General features: G+C 41.2%; 1 protein-coding gene across 1 annotated transcript in view; it reads right to left on the bottom strand.

The window, feature by feature from the left end:
* stk10 (serine/threonine kinase 10) overlaps positions 1-15,028 on the bottom strand; it is a 39,193-nt gene that overhangs the window by 3,085 nt on the left and 21,080 nt on the right. Inside the window, exons 5-16 of the mRNA XM_069145993.1 lie at positions 14,805-14,877; positions 13,650-13,844; positions 12,866-12,947; positions 8,487-8,621; positions 5,556-5,915; positions 5,004-5,432; positions 2,311-2,435; positions 1,483-1,606; positions 1,006-1,185; positions 690-782; positions 373-502; positions 115-239 (exon numbers count right to left, since the gene is read on the bottom strand). Of these exons, the coding sequence (XP_069002094.1) occupies positions 115-239; positions 373-502; positions 690-782; positions 1,006-1,185; positions 1,483-1,606; positions 2,311-2,435; positions 5,004-5,432; positions 5,556-5,915; positions 8,487-8,621; positions 12,866-12,947; positions 13,650-13,844; positions 14,805-14,877 (2,051 nt within the window). The remainder of the gene's footprint in view (positions 1-114; positions 240-372; positions 503-689; positions 783-1,005; positions 1,186-1,482; positions 1,607-2,310; positions 2,436-5,003; positions 5,433-5,555; positions 5,916-8,486; positions 8,622-12,865; positions 12,948-13,649; positions 13,845-14,804; positions 14,878-15,028) is intronic.

Genomic DNA, 15,028 nt, shown 5'->3' with positions numbered 1-15,028 from the left:
GAAAGAAAAGAAAAAAAACACAAGGTATAAAAGGTTGAATTGCGGAACAAACACGTTTAGCCGCACCTGGAAAATCCAGTGAGAAGGAAGACGCAAAAAAAATGTGTGAATTACCTTCTCGTGTTTCTTGAGAAGCTGATGCCTCTGGAGGAAGTACTGATCTTTCAACTGCTGCTTCATTAACTGGTGTTTCTCGTAAAGATTCTTCTCCTCCATGTCCCATATGGTAGCCTCACGCTCTAAAGTCATCAAGCACAATGCGTTCACAATATAAATGTAATGTCCCGCCGCACGAGAGCGGGGCTAAGAACAGCAAGTCTTCGGGGTCATCATTGTGATCAAGTATAGTGTTGGTTTAAAAAGACATCATACCTCTGATTAGGTTTTGCTTCTTGTTCAGGCACTCCCTCTCCATCTCTGCAATCTCTCTCTTGTTATTGGTGATGATTCTCTTCAGCGTGGTGTCCAGGTAGTTCTTCTGAGTTGTCAAAAATGTTTCCTCCTAAACCCACACCAAAGTGAAAGATAAGACCACAGAGAGTGTGTGAATGGTTACAACAAGATGCAACATATTTCCACGAGGGTTATGGTGCAGAGCGGAATTTATCGGGCAGTTCTGGGTCAGGTAAAGTAGGCAAGAAAATACCATGAGCCCAACCAAGACGCTGAAGAAAAAAAAAAAAACTTACCTCTTTTATCTTTATTTCTTGGAAGGAATTCATCCTCTGTTTTAGGGATTCTTTACGCTGACTTCTGGGCAGCTTCTCAACAGAATGTTTTACCTAAAGACGGCATATGTCAGGACTTCAAACTCGGACACATCAGACCTCAAGCAACATGTGAATCTGGACATAAACCTATATGACTGTGCAGTCTCTTAAGGGAAAAGACTAAAAGCTTTGTTTGACCCTTCTATACTTTTAATGATTTAACCAGACTTGACAAATGAAAGCAAGAAGATTAAACTGGTTGGCGATTTCACGCGCACATTACTTTCAAATGTACCTCTTTTTTCTTGTGTTTTAGCTGATCCTGGAACTTGTAGTGGTCCCGTTCCTGCTCTGCTTTGATGCGTTTGGTCTCTTCTTTGAGTTTAACATTGTGGTCTCCTTCCATTTTTTCAATCATCTGCTTCTGCTGTTTCTCCAGATTCTCTAGTTCCACATCGTAGTGCTTCTTCTTGGCCTGGGACAAACCAATAGGAAACAAGCATGCAATCGTTCTAGGTCCAAATAAAACAAGCCCCCCTTCTACTCCTTTTTTATGTTACATATGATTAAGAGCAAAAAAAAAAAAAAGCTACCACAAATACATCATGATCCTGTCAGTCATCCACTTGAATAACTAATTTGACTGCACCACAAACAAAAACTTTCTGACAAAGTCATATATATATATATACATATATGTATATTTTTTTGGATAGCATTATATGTCACAAGGTGTACTTAAGTGGCAACTTAGCATGTAGCTATGACTGACATGCATCTCCTGGTCGAAACGTCTCTGCATTTGTTCCCTCTGTGTTTCCAGTTTGTCGTTCAGAACAGCCTGAGCGCGGTGCTCCTCCTTCTGCATCAAACGGAGCTCACGCAGCTCCTGACGTCTAAAAAAAAGGAAAAACACACGTCAGCATATCAACTTCTTAAAACATGCAAAGTTAATACCGTGAACTTAAGTTCAAATTCACATCACACTCCTGTTATCAATGAAGCACCTCGCTGTAGTGTCATATTCTTACCACTAGATGGCAGGAGTAATACACACAAACTCTCCGGGGCTTCAGAGACAATGTAGAGCGCTTACTTACTCTATGAAGTAACTTCTGTCACTGGATAACAGTCACAAAACTGCATGTATTCTTCAGCTGGAACATCTGGGATCTCTCCACCAAATACAGAAAACCTAATCTTAACCCTGACCTATAGTTAACGCCAGACATTTTAGTTTTCTCTAAACTCGGGAGTTTAAATTAGACTTTTTTTTCCACAACAGTTTGTTTATTTGTCTTCTCAAATCTCAAGAGGTAAAAAAAAAAACCAAAAACAAAGAGCAGGATGCCTTAAATAGGAGGCGGAATAAAAGTAACATCCGACAGGCCCTTTATCACAGTACAGACTCTGTGCTGAGGAATGAACAGACTCAAGAGTCCACAGCCTTCATTTACAGAGGATGGTTCTCATTTCAAGACGAATAAAAAAAACTAGATGGAAACACTGTTCATCTAAATGGTTAGTACTAGATATATACATATATATATATTTAGGTTCGTGTACTGACTGCGTGTTTTGTGCCGAGTCCTCCACATACCTCAAGAATCTCATCTCCTCATCTTTCTTCTCATCGTCCCTGATGATCTTGGAGGTGGTCACGCTCACCTCCACACCGTCAACAAGAAACTTCCTGGTTCGCTTTAGAGTTTTACTCGAAAAGTCCTGATGGGCACACAGAGAGTGTCAAAGATTACAAAAAAAGAATCACATTTGACTGATTTGAACAGGAAGTGTAATACTTGTGCACATGCAGGTTATTTTTTTTTGTAGTTTGGATAATAATTCAAAAGTTCCACCAATTTAGACTGAAGTCATCAGACATTAGTGAGTTTTCAAAAGAAATGCCGAACTCAATTAGAGATCATTTTTCTTCATTGATCAAATCTGCCACCTACATTACCCACAATGCAAACTATCCGCTGAAAAGTTTGGTCTGGCTTGAGGCTTCAAGCTATACTAGCCTCAAGCAGTTACGGAGATGCCTCCAGAGGTCTGATAAGGCTCCAAACCCCCAGATCTTTTTTTCAATCTTCAAACCTAATGACGCAGAGATAAACAGATTTCACACAGCTCCATCTGAAACAACTTTCCCTTTAAGTATCTGTATCATTTTTATCTGGTGGTGGGAAAGGCAAATGTGTGTTTGTGTTGACGAATGCAATACTATTCCTGTCCATCAGGTTCTACTGCAAAGGGGAGCGCCAAGCAGGAAGTAAATCACAACAACATGGTATGATCTGCCAAGTATGACAATGTGACTTGGCTACAACCTTCCTCAACTCTTTACAACAATACAGGGCAGAAGGCGTATTTATCTGAACTGGGAGCTTTTCACATTGTGAAATGTCCGATCTAAAAAGATTATGCCAGTACCTGGAATGGTTTCAAGGTTCTTTCTGGTCATGGGCCTCTTCAAAGTTTTAAAAGCTCTACTAGAGATGCACTACAGGTCAATAAAACCATGTCTAGTGATATCTTTCTGACCTTTAAATCATAACAAATGGTAAAACATGCGTCACTTAACCTTGTAATTGATCAGGCAAAAACAAATGTCATGATTAACTGAGAATGTATGTGTTGTTACATTCCCAGTGTTCCTAATCTAAATCGGCCTCCGCCGACACTATTTACTAAACTGATATGGTTGAGTTTACTCGGCAAACACTGGGCAGTTGAAGTCCAGGATGTCGTCATTTCCTGTTTTATAAATAGTTTATATATAAGGAGAGGAGAGGAGAGGAGAATACTGGAGGGAGTAAATGACTAAAGGGGAAAGGAAAGGGATTATCAAAGTAAGTGAGCAAGGACAGAAAGAAAGAACCAAGGAAGCTTCTTCGCGGAGAGGGAGTCATTTTGGTTTGAGAGAGTTGCTGCCCTCTCTAATAAAACTTCCTCACGAAGTCAGCCCAGCTGAGCAAATACACTCCATACGAATCCGTATGAGGCTCCAGTCACGGACGACAGCTACTGGATGCTTCTTTTGCGCCGATTCACTTTCTACTAAACTTGCACATTTACAGCAGCAATCAATCTTCGCACTTGCGCGATAAGTTAGTAGCTACACACCGGCCCTATCGTCAGGTGATCGAAAGGACGGTCGACATATTCGCTGCGTTTGAGGCAATACGTCAACTCTTCAGTCACACGAATTCACGAGCACACGCACACACTGATGTTCTCAATCGTTCGCCCTTGTGCACAAACGGACCCTCTTCTCCCACCCTAAAACAAAGACGGTCCATTCTCCGTCACTGCCGGCTGCAGGCAGGACTCGCCCGCTGAATAATCGGTTCTGGAAAAACTTAACATGCCACGAACAGACACGGCTCCATGCGCACAGTCAGTGGGATTTCAGTCCATAAGGCTCCAGAAGCGACTCGGTGACAATGAGCTGCATAGAAACTTCCATTCACAATAGTGAATGCTAAACTGTGCCCACACAAAAGGGCACCGCTAGTCCTGATGAATGGAAAGTGTTGCATGTTTGGCTTCTCCTCTCCAACGTCTAGCTTTCCAAAATCCCTCCATCACTAGGACTGTCAGCACAAATTTCATGATTGTTAAGTTGAGATAAACTGCCCTTTGTGGGTTCAGAAAAAAAAAAAAAAAAAAAAAAAACCTTTGAATTTTTTTTTTAGGCTGATAGAATTTAAAAACACATTTCCATTTACCCCCAAATTCAGCCCAGACTTACAAAAATAATCCACACACACACACACACACAACTAATAGTAATCGGTTAAAAAAAATTAAAAAAATTAAAAATCGGTATTTAAGAACAATAATTTGCATCATTCTGTGCATTCTCCGCAAACGCGATGTGTGGCCAAACGGGAGACAGGCGGCCCGTCTGTTTCTGATGGTTAACGCCCACACCCCAAAACACAACACAATGCACATTCAGTTCCTCTATGGCTGCAGAAAAATAGTTTTTCCAAGGAGGGGTTTTTCTGCAGAGGCAGGGAGCTGCCCGTGTACGTCTTTAAACGCCTATAAACCGGCCCGTTTCACTGTAAAAACATGTCCTACTGAAACACTTTAGTGAATGAGGGATATGTCTGAGGTCATTCATCTTTTATGCCTCAACAAACCGTTATGAGGCTCCTACTTGGCATTTAAATAAGAAGACTGATGAAATATTAATAGAAAACAGATCAAGTTGATCAAAAAAAAAAAGAGGGTGACATACAGTTCTTCAAGTAGATACAAGTTGGCTTTGTGTTTACTCACCCTGGCACCCATGGAGATGTTCTCCTTGTGGAACGATAGGTCCATGCTCTCGGACGCCATGCTGCCTGAAAAAGAGTACCGTTTGTTGATAATCCCTCCGTTGATATAGGGCGAGACAGTCTCGGCGCTTCCTCCTATCGATGTCCGCTCTGCAGTGCCCTCGGTTAGGCTGCCGTTTGGGCCAGAATGGGGTGCAGGCACTGGGGTGGGAGCCAAAGAGGGCGCAGGGGTGGGCGTAGGGGTGACGGTAGGACTGGGGCTTGGGGTTGGCAAGTCTCCGTTAGCGACAGTGTCGCTCTCTTTCTCCGTCACCTGGATCTTTGGCACCTCTGGCTCTGCCGAGTCTATGATGATGTCTATTTGTTCCTCAGAGGCCTCGGGTTGGGGGTGAGACGGTGGCTGCACTGCTTCGGGGGTCTCCACAACAACCTTAAAAAGGAATTTCAGTATCATCACTAAAAACATCTTTAAATACGCCACAGTTAAAAGCTTTAAGAATATCTATCAGCAGACGCGGTAATATTTTGCAAGTCTAAAATTTCAAAAGAGCACCTTATCCTCCTCCAGAGTGGGAGAGCTCTTCCCATCCTCAATGCCAGAGTCTGAGCTGGAAGTCTTGGTTGAGGCCTCGCTCTCAGATTTCTCAGACTCAAGAATGACCTCATCAGCCAGTTTGTCTCCCACCTCCTCTGGATCCTTTGGAGGGCGATGCTGCCGTGGCAGGGGAACAGGGACCACCTTGACGGGGCCCGGCTGCTCCCCTGTTGGTATCTCCGGCTCGGCCTCCTTGCTTGGTAAAGGTACCAGTGCGGTCGGAGGGGGTGTGGCGGGGCTCGGGGTGTCCGGAGACGGGTCCCTTTCCAAACTGGTCTGACTCATCTGGCACAGCTCCTTACCCGGAGACTCTGGAGGCTTAAAAGAACAGAGAGGTGTTGTTATGCACTGAAGTGACAAAAACATCAGAGGCTGTAAGACGTTGGTGCACTCCCAAATGGTAATGTTTTCAACCTTTGCTTTTAGTCCAAATGCTAATGGATAAAGTCACTCAGGCCTCCCACCTTCAGTGAAGTTATTTTAACCTTCGGTTTGGTAGGAATGCAGCCATTCCTGCTTTAGACTGCAATAAGTACATTAATGATTACAGAGGTGAAAAGCCCGTGTTAATCAGAGCCGAGACAGAGCTCTAAATGGCATAATTACCCACCAATGTGTGTGGTTATTGATGAACACCTAACAAATGAAGCAGTGCACAGTACAAAACAGAAGGTTGTTTTGTTTTTTTACAACTTTGAATCTAATCGCATGTGTAATCTAGAATCTGATGGTCTGTAATTATAAAAAAAAAAAAAACACTCAAGATGCCATTTGTTAATTAGATTCACAGCTTATCTGTCCCACAACTCTATATCTTGAAATACCACTTCCACTGGAGGTAAACAATGCCATCAGGCATCTTTACAATCAGGCTCAGCCTCTCTAATGTCTCTGCAAACACTTCTGTCTGGCTGTGCATGATGTACAGGAAGAGATAAACATTCGGCCAACTGCTTGGCTGGCTTTCAGTACTTTGTAACCGTATGTGTCAAAAATGTTGCCGTGTGCGAACAAGCGGGAGTTTATGTTTGTGGAAGCGAGGGCACCCAGGCCGAAAGAGACGAGAAAACAACCCGAGTGAAATCATAGTTAGCAGAGAAATCTGATCTGTTTGGCCGTTGACGTTTTTTTTCTTTTTTAAACAAACCATTACTGTAGAGAATGCGAGGTATTTATATTAATTTAACACGTTGCCACCCTTACATCCTTTCTAAAGCAGCATATTAACACAGTTGGTGAAAAAAAAAAAAAAAAAAAAAAAAAATTAACATTATGAGTTTAAAGTCTTCTTAAAGCAGCAACGGAGCCTTCTTCTTTGCAAATTGGACACACACAGTACAGTGCTCTACAAAGGTTTTAGATGTTTAAATGTGTAAAGTCTTATTCATTTTGCAATGCCACATTCCCCCTGCAGCATGACAAAGACCCCAAGCATGCAGACTCATAAAGAACTATCTTCATTGAACAAGGAGTCCTATAGTATAGTATAGTATGCCCCCCCCCCCCCCCTCTGCACTCAACATTAGAGTCAGCAAGTTACATGAAGAGACAAAAGCATTTGGAGACTAACTCCAAATTCAAAAGAACTGTGACAAGTTCTCCTAACATGCTTGAAACAACCTAACTACAAAGTACTAAACTTTAATTAAGTAAATGAATAAATAAAAGCAATTAATGACACTACTTCTTAAGCCAGCCTGGCTTTGCTTTTAGTGCCTTTAACTTTTTTTTTTACAGAGTACTATATATGGAAAAAAGAGCAGCACCCACAGAAACATGATTTAAAGACTTACAATCCATCCTTAACAAGATGACAACAGCAGTGGCCACTTAGCACTTAAGATGTGGCCAAGATTTGAGGATGTATGAACTTCATACTGGAGTGAAGTCATTCACCTCACTAAATATGGAAGTCGTCGCGCTAACTCTTGACATTAGAAGAGAAAGAGATAAGCGAGCAAACCTTCATCTTCATGGAGAAAACCATCCATGATCAACACATTTGTCTCATTCCAGTTTTCCCGTTAGCAACTTTGTTTTGAAGGATCCTTTACAGATCCTCTATAGCTGTTCATAAAACATCTGTTTTTATTTAAGGGTCCGAGTATGGAGCAGCAGAACAATGAGAGACCTTAAATAATTGACTCCATCAAAGGTTGTGAGGCAGCAGTCGTCTCTATACAGGAACAAGCCCGAAAGCAGCTCCTATATTTATCCCCGTGTGGGTGTGGGTGAATGCCAGTATTCCGGTTTCTGTTTCTTTGTTCTTGTTGTCAAACTTCACTCTCATACCATGTTACTTTCTAATCTGGTGTCCTCTGTGGATTTGTGAATGGCCTCTGCAGAAAGGACCATCAATCCTTCGACAGGAAGGCTATGTTTAACACAAAAAAAAAAAAAAAATGCTGTTCGGCGGGGTCAACTAGCGAGGATTACATATGTGAGGGAAGTGTACATGGTTATAGGCAGAGCCCGTGTGCTTTTTTGGGGAATGGGTACATGTGTAGGTAAGTGCATGCCTTTGTGTGATTATGTGTGCGAGTTCCAATTTAATTACACATTCTGGTGACACTAAAATGGATACTTATTTCTACCGTTTCCTCTTCGGGCCACACAGTGAGAGGGAAAAGTACATCCACATGTGTTAGTAAAGAAAACGTCAGTTGTGTCTCAGTGGGTTTCATCAGTCCTTAAATCACAGCATTTATTGTCCAACTATCATGTTGTGAATTCAAATCCTGTTTAGTCTAACAACCCAACAAATTAAAGCCACCAGACTTTTCAGAAAATCTGTTGGAAGAACATGGACTCTCTTTTTTTTTTTTTTTAGAAACAAAACAATGACAAAAATAAAAAAACAGAAAAAGGAAGAAAGAAATGTGCAGGTACCACAGTGAGCTCCAAGGCATCGTCCTCCTCTCCTTCCTCTCTATTGTCTTCTATTTCCTCCATGACCTCAGCCTTGGCCTCAGCCACCAGCTCTCTCAGCGGACGGTTGGACGTCACCGATTTCACAAAAGGGTGCTGCAGGCACAAGAGACAGAAAAGAGATTATTATTATTATTCAAACAGTATTTGCAAAATGACTGGTGGTCAAAAACCAAGACAGGTTTCTCAAAACAAAAAGACAAACTTTTTAATTCTACACTTCATTTTCTGAGCGTACATAAGCTTTTAAACACCACACAGCATTCGGTTAATGGCCATGAAAAAGGAAGAGAAACCTTATAAGCAACGCAACAAATTATCCCTGGGTCTGAGTAGTACCATGAGACTATTGAGGGACGCTGTAAAGACTGTCCATGAAAAAGTTAGAGCATGAGCTGTAAACACAAACAAAAAATATATTAATTGCATTTCATTACACCATATTTTTTTCCTACAGGGCTGCAAGAAACAAGAGTTAAGAAACTTTCCCTGCCAGTTCCTGCAGCGCTACAACAATGGCAACTTCACAATACAACCCCCCCCACCCACTCCCCACCCGATGTAATCGTTAAATATAGCATCATACACAAAGTAAACCTGCCATATTTAGCTTTGCAGCATCCAAAGAGAAAATGTGTGTTTAGCCACAGTGCAAACGAGGCAATAATAGGTTGAGTGAGTGCAAGGGAAATAAAAAGCTACATTAAAAGTTGAGTGCTCCGGGAATAAAAGGCTGATCATCTATTATTCAGATGCTTTGCACTACTGTGTAATTTAATTGGAACAGCTGACAAAGGGAAAAGGCTGCAAGTGGTGCTGGACCATGAAGTGTGTGTGTGTGTGTGTGTGTGTGTGTGTGTGTGTGTGTGTGTGTGTGTGTGTGTGTGTGTGTGTGTGTGTGTGTGTGTGTGTGTGATCATATTTGTTTTACGTGCAGGGGCTTGTCCTTGAGGACTGCATTAGGATTTAGCTTCTCCAGTGACAAACAACAGTCAGCTATTGCCTAATGAGTAATGTATATGCTGAGTGCCATTTAACTATTTGTGAGACCACAGGGGGAAAGAAAGAATACATGGATAACAGAATAAAACAAAAATAGAGTTTTAAACTGGTGTATACTGTATCCACATGCAATTGTCTGTAACAAAAATAACTTAAAATATAAAGTCTTCATTTTGTTGAGGTATTCTGTTGACATTTGGATGTCTTGTTATTGTCCATACCATCCCATTTTATTTTATGGCATCAGATTAAGTTCTTCGTCCATTCAACTCATAGATTTGAATTTTTGCACAATCACTACTGCCATCAATGATCAGTTATAACTGTTAACGAGATGATCTTATCCTGCTCAGCCTTCCTTATCTGATACAGCAGGGGTATTATATCATTTTGAGTATATTAACACAATCTGTAGCTGCTCAGCAACTTAAACAGCCACATTACCACTTCCTGAGTGATCAGTCGTCAGGCTGTTGAAGCCTTACAAACCTGTGTTACTGTGAGTGAGATGAACAAATGATGGGACTTAAAGATTGACACAAGAATTTAAGGGGAAAAATAAGTAAAAATCCACCTCCTGTGCATATGCTGTCTATTCTTTAACTATCTCAATGAGAAAATGACATCATTTGGACATTCTCAAAGCTCAGATTTTGGACAAATTTTCTCAGGTTTTGCATCATAGAATAATATATTGATTATTGGTTAATTGTCCCTGGAGCCAAAAGAGAAGTCCTGAAATGTCTTTTCTTTTGTCCAACCGAGAGTCTAAAGACCCCCAAAATATTGAATTCACTACTTGTTAAGACAATGACAAGCCACAGATTCTGTTTGACATGTTTGGACAAAAAAATGGCTTCAATAATTGATTAATAACATAGTCAGCAATTCATTATCAGTTAATTGCCTAATTAGATGATAATTGCAGCTCTCTCCCTATCCTTGATTTAATATAAAAGCCCTATAACAGTAATGTTCCCAAATTAAGGAAGATTATTTGGTGAGTTATCACTTCTGAGCTGAACCTGCACTGTTAGTTAAACTTAATTAACAGGATTGAAACAAAATACCATCTCTTCTCTTTCCCCCTCAGGTATCAGCATAATACCTACAGAAGTGAACATTTGCTTCAAAGTGTTTATTGTAACAAATTAAATCGGAGCTCCTTAAACACAGCTTCCCTGAGGCAACTATTAAAAGGGAGGGGAAAAAAAAGAAGAAAAAAAATCAAACCTGGCAGTACTGCTGCCTTGCTAAATCTAGCCATGTTGTTTTTACTGACACTATGGATCAAGATGTGGATCAGTGGAGATTACGTCCTCTCTTAGGTTTCACGTTGCTTTAGACCCAGAGAAGCTGAAGATTTGGCATGCATGGCTGAGCGTGAAAAGGTTAAATGTGAACAACATGGCCCAGTGGGTTATCAGAGCAGGACGCTGCATCAGGGCAGAGTTACCTGTGGAGTGAGAGTGTGTGTGTGTGTGTGTGTGTGTGTGTGTGTGTGTGTGTGTGTGTGTGTGTGTGTGTGTGTGTGTGTGTGTGTGTGCGTGCGTGCGCTTCTGTCTTTATGAGGATAGATTAGGGTTTTAGAAAGTGAGGACACATTGGTCAGTTCTCACAGAGGTTACGTCTAGTTTTTAGGGTTGAGGTTGTAATTAGGTTTAGTTTAAGGACTGTGGGCTGAGCAAGTCGTAATTTTGGTCGACATAAATAAGAAAAACTTGACTTTAATATACAAAAAATTTGAAATAACTGTGATTCCTGTCTAACAGGAGGCGCTCACAGAATTGGAAAGTTACATTCATTTATTTACAGAAAAAAAGCCCAAAAAGCCCTTTAACTCCATATAATCTGCAGACCTCCCGGGAACTAGTTTGTACCATCACAGGGATACTTTGGAACTCATAATGAAAGCTATGAAAACATAAAAATCCCTTCCATGAGAAACTATGTGGGAGGAGATGCTAGAAGCTACATTCAGCATAATGAATACTAGTCATCCAGATGGTTTCCCGCCAGCCGCACAACCACAGCAACTGATACTGCGTCATGTTGTTTTGTATACATTCCTTACATGCACACATGTGGGACGTAAGGCAGGATAGAAAGACAAAGCGAACAAGGTTAAAAAAGGTGCTTGAAGCCAATAACTACTTCCTGTTTTCTATGAAAAGCTTGATGACAACAACAACTCGATGAAGCTTTTTTGCTTTCATTTCCTCTTTTGATGCAGTCACACGCCTCATAGTTTAGCCGACACGCCTGGCACTCCTATCCATGAATCATCGTAATCTCCCCGTTCACTTAATGCATCCATTTTCCCATATCCATTCACTCCAGTAAGTGACTGCATTACAAAGTCTGACCTAAAACTTGTCACATATACTGATAATTACTTCTAGGAAACTGACATCATTCAACATCCACCGCAAAGCAGATTATAACGCCATCACCGCACAAGTATCCACAGCCGTTTAGGAGCAGCAGGCATGATAAACATCCAAAACGTCCACCAAAAAATGGACCGCACCCGTCTCTTTCCCCCCACTGGAGAGCACATGCAGAATTCCCAACGGGCCCGGGTCTAGGATTTTCATCTCTGCTTCTATCTAATTGGCCAGAGGTGGCGAGCTCAGGATGATCCAGGCACACGATTGGCTGAGGGGGAGGGAATGTAAATAGCTGGCATTCCCTCAGCTGTGGGATACAGACAGGAAACCGTGTCTCTGAATTGTGATATAGATGCTGGTCTTGTTCTTTATTCCACACCCCGCTGACTGTTTCTCTCCCATTCTTCATGCTCGGGATTCTTGAGTTCAAGAAACATTTTTCAAAGCTCATCCTCACACATGTTAGTGTTTTATTGCCGGACAAATTGTCATCAGCTTCATCCTAGCAATATCCCAGGCGCACTACTATGTAAACATTTGAGTTGCCCTTCACACTATCACTACACTGAATTTAGGTGGATTTTAATGGGCAGAAACAATAAGTACATTTAAAAAAAAAAAAAAAATTTATTCTCTGGGACGAAAATCTCTGCTGTCCTTCGTCAAATTGTTTTGATCAGACGATACTTCAAAAGTGCTTAATTTCTTGCCCACTCTTGTACACCTTCTATTCCTTTCCCACTCACACGCCCGTGTCCTTCACAGAGCACCGCTCCCTTCCCTGGCATACATCACTACGTTCAGGTCTTAAAATAGAAAATTAAATTGCTCTGCCTGTGCGTGTGTGCCAGTGCAAGATAAAGATGGAGAAAGGAAAGAGCTTCATCATATGTCCATGTACAGCATTGTATAATGTTCTCTAGATTATAAATGCGCACATTACATCACCTCCATGAGTTGCACTGCAGTTGGACGCTGCTCTGGGTGTTTATCCAAAGCTTTCTTCAGGAAATCTTTAAACTCCTGCGACCTTGGGTAAATACAAGAAAACAGCATTAAACAAACACAAGAGGAAAGAAGAAAAAAAAAAAATAGAGACAGTGGGAAACGGGGATAAAGGAAGTTACAATATAACATAAATCAACATTTCGAGATATGTGTTGCTGGCTCATGTGGATCATTTTTGCACACAGCTGTGTTTTATAAAACAAAGCTTTCGGCAGGAGTGATGAGTCAGCACCCCATCCCCGAATCTCCTTTCAGCACCTGATAACTTCGCTGTTGCGGGAATAAATTTGCTGTGATGGAACATTCAGACTCATAAAACGATAGGGGAAGAAAAGCTATAGTTTGGCCCTCCTTTCCTCTCTGCTGAGTTGTTACTGTAATTTTACAAAATGGACTACAAGCGGAGAGGGGGAGGACAATCGGATACATGGAGTGTCTACAGTAAATTATTTTACTCCGAGTGTGCAGAAATCTGACATTAAATGACCTGGTGAAATCTAGACAGGAAGACGCAAGACCCTGTTGACTCCTCCTGTCATATTTTATGCTATAGCTAATAAATCATTGATCGAGCAAAGAAGTTACATATACTAGGCTTTTAATTTCCACTTACTCCTGGGTATCATGTCCCTACTTTTTCTTCCAAACGGGCACAAATTATACTACGGAGTTGTTGGCTGATGTGCAACGGCTGAATTCAGATTGACTTTGAAGGCATCCTAACCATTTATGCGGCTGCTCCAGAGCAGGAGGCTCCGACTTGGCGATCTTCAACAGCACCCTCATGGGGTTGAGCTCGTGGTGTGGGGGTTCAATCTGCGCGAGCTCGATCAGAGTGATTCCCAGAGACCAGATGTCCGCTTTGTAGTCGTACGGCGCATCCTTCATGGTCTCACACATTACCACCTCTGGAGCCATCCTGAGACGGAGACATAACGAAAGGGTACACATTTTTAGGGACCATTACATAGTGTGGGACACAAAGTCCTCAATGAAAGCATTGTGTCTTTTATCATATAATTAACTATTTTATACTGAATGTATCAAAATGTGGCTTTCCAATAAATCTGATCACCATGTGTAAAAATTATTCTTTTTTTTTTTTGCACGAGAAAGGTATATAAAACTGAACACAACATAATCTTGACCGTCTGAAATCATTTTACAACATTAAGATCCAATAGATACTCGAGTGCAAAGAAACTAATATTCACTCCCTTTTTTCTCGTTGACTTTGCTATCAATCATCAAAGGAAAGGCAAACACCAAAACTCTTGTTAATACGCTTTCCAGAACTAATCAGTATTGTGCAACATGGGGTCGCGGTCATGTTTTCATTGTGCTGGGAGGGTGCTGATGGATGATAACCTGTTCTAGTCAATGGTTAAACTGCCCCCAACTATGTTTACATAGGGGATAACTCTATGGAACAAGGTTCACTGAGAAACTTTCCGGTTTGTTCAGTTATGGTGAAAGAACTGCACTGTTGTGACAACAATGGCAGTTTAAAGCACTGAGTTGAGGTGCAGGGTTGGGTGTACGCATACGCAACATCATGCTCTTGCAAGCGTTATCAAAGTGCTTTGAGTAGGAAATTGCGTAATACCAAAGAACAAAATATAGGTCAGGTTGTACTGGGATAGCACATTTACAGGCAATGTCACAGGACTGTTATATGGTAATATGTGATTTAAAGAATGTCGCATCAAGGAAATGAAATGTGTCATTTGTCAGGTATATAATGTATCAATCAAAGCAGACATTCCCATCTGGCAATTTTATCTCTAATGATTTCTTAATTGAAAATCTAGAGAGGAAAAAAATGTGGATTCTTAGATTACCAAAACATGTCATAGTGTACAGTCAATATTGTACTCACCAGTACGGCGTTCCAATGAAAGAATCTCTTCTTTGTAAGGTTTTGGTGTTTTTTGCAGACACGCCGAAATCAGCTGCAAGAACACAAAGAGAGACAAAAAAAAAAAAAAAAAAGGCCTTGAAATAGTTGAAAGGATATCTCCCGAAGTATTTCTCAAAGAATCCAATCTGTTTTTCCCCCTTAGGTTTGGAGTAGACAAATACTGTAGTTCGTAGCTCGTAAAG

Source organism: Embiotoca jacksoni, unplaced genomic scaffold (genome assembly GCF_022577435.1).
Source record: "Embiotoca jacksoni isolate LCO1_2020_lvr unplaced genomic scaffold, fEmbJac1.0.p SCAF_13, whole genome shotgun sequence".
NCBI lineage: Eukaryota > Metazoa > Chordata > Actinopteri > Embiotocidae > Embiotoca > Embiotoca jacksoni.
Note: the sequence above shows the minus strand (reverse complement) of the source record. Positions and strands in the feature narration are given on the sequence as shown.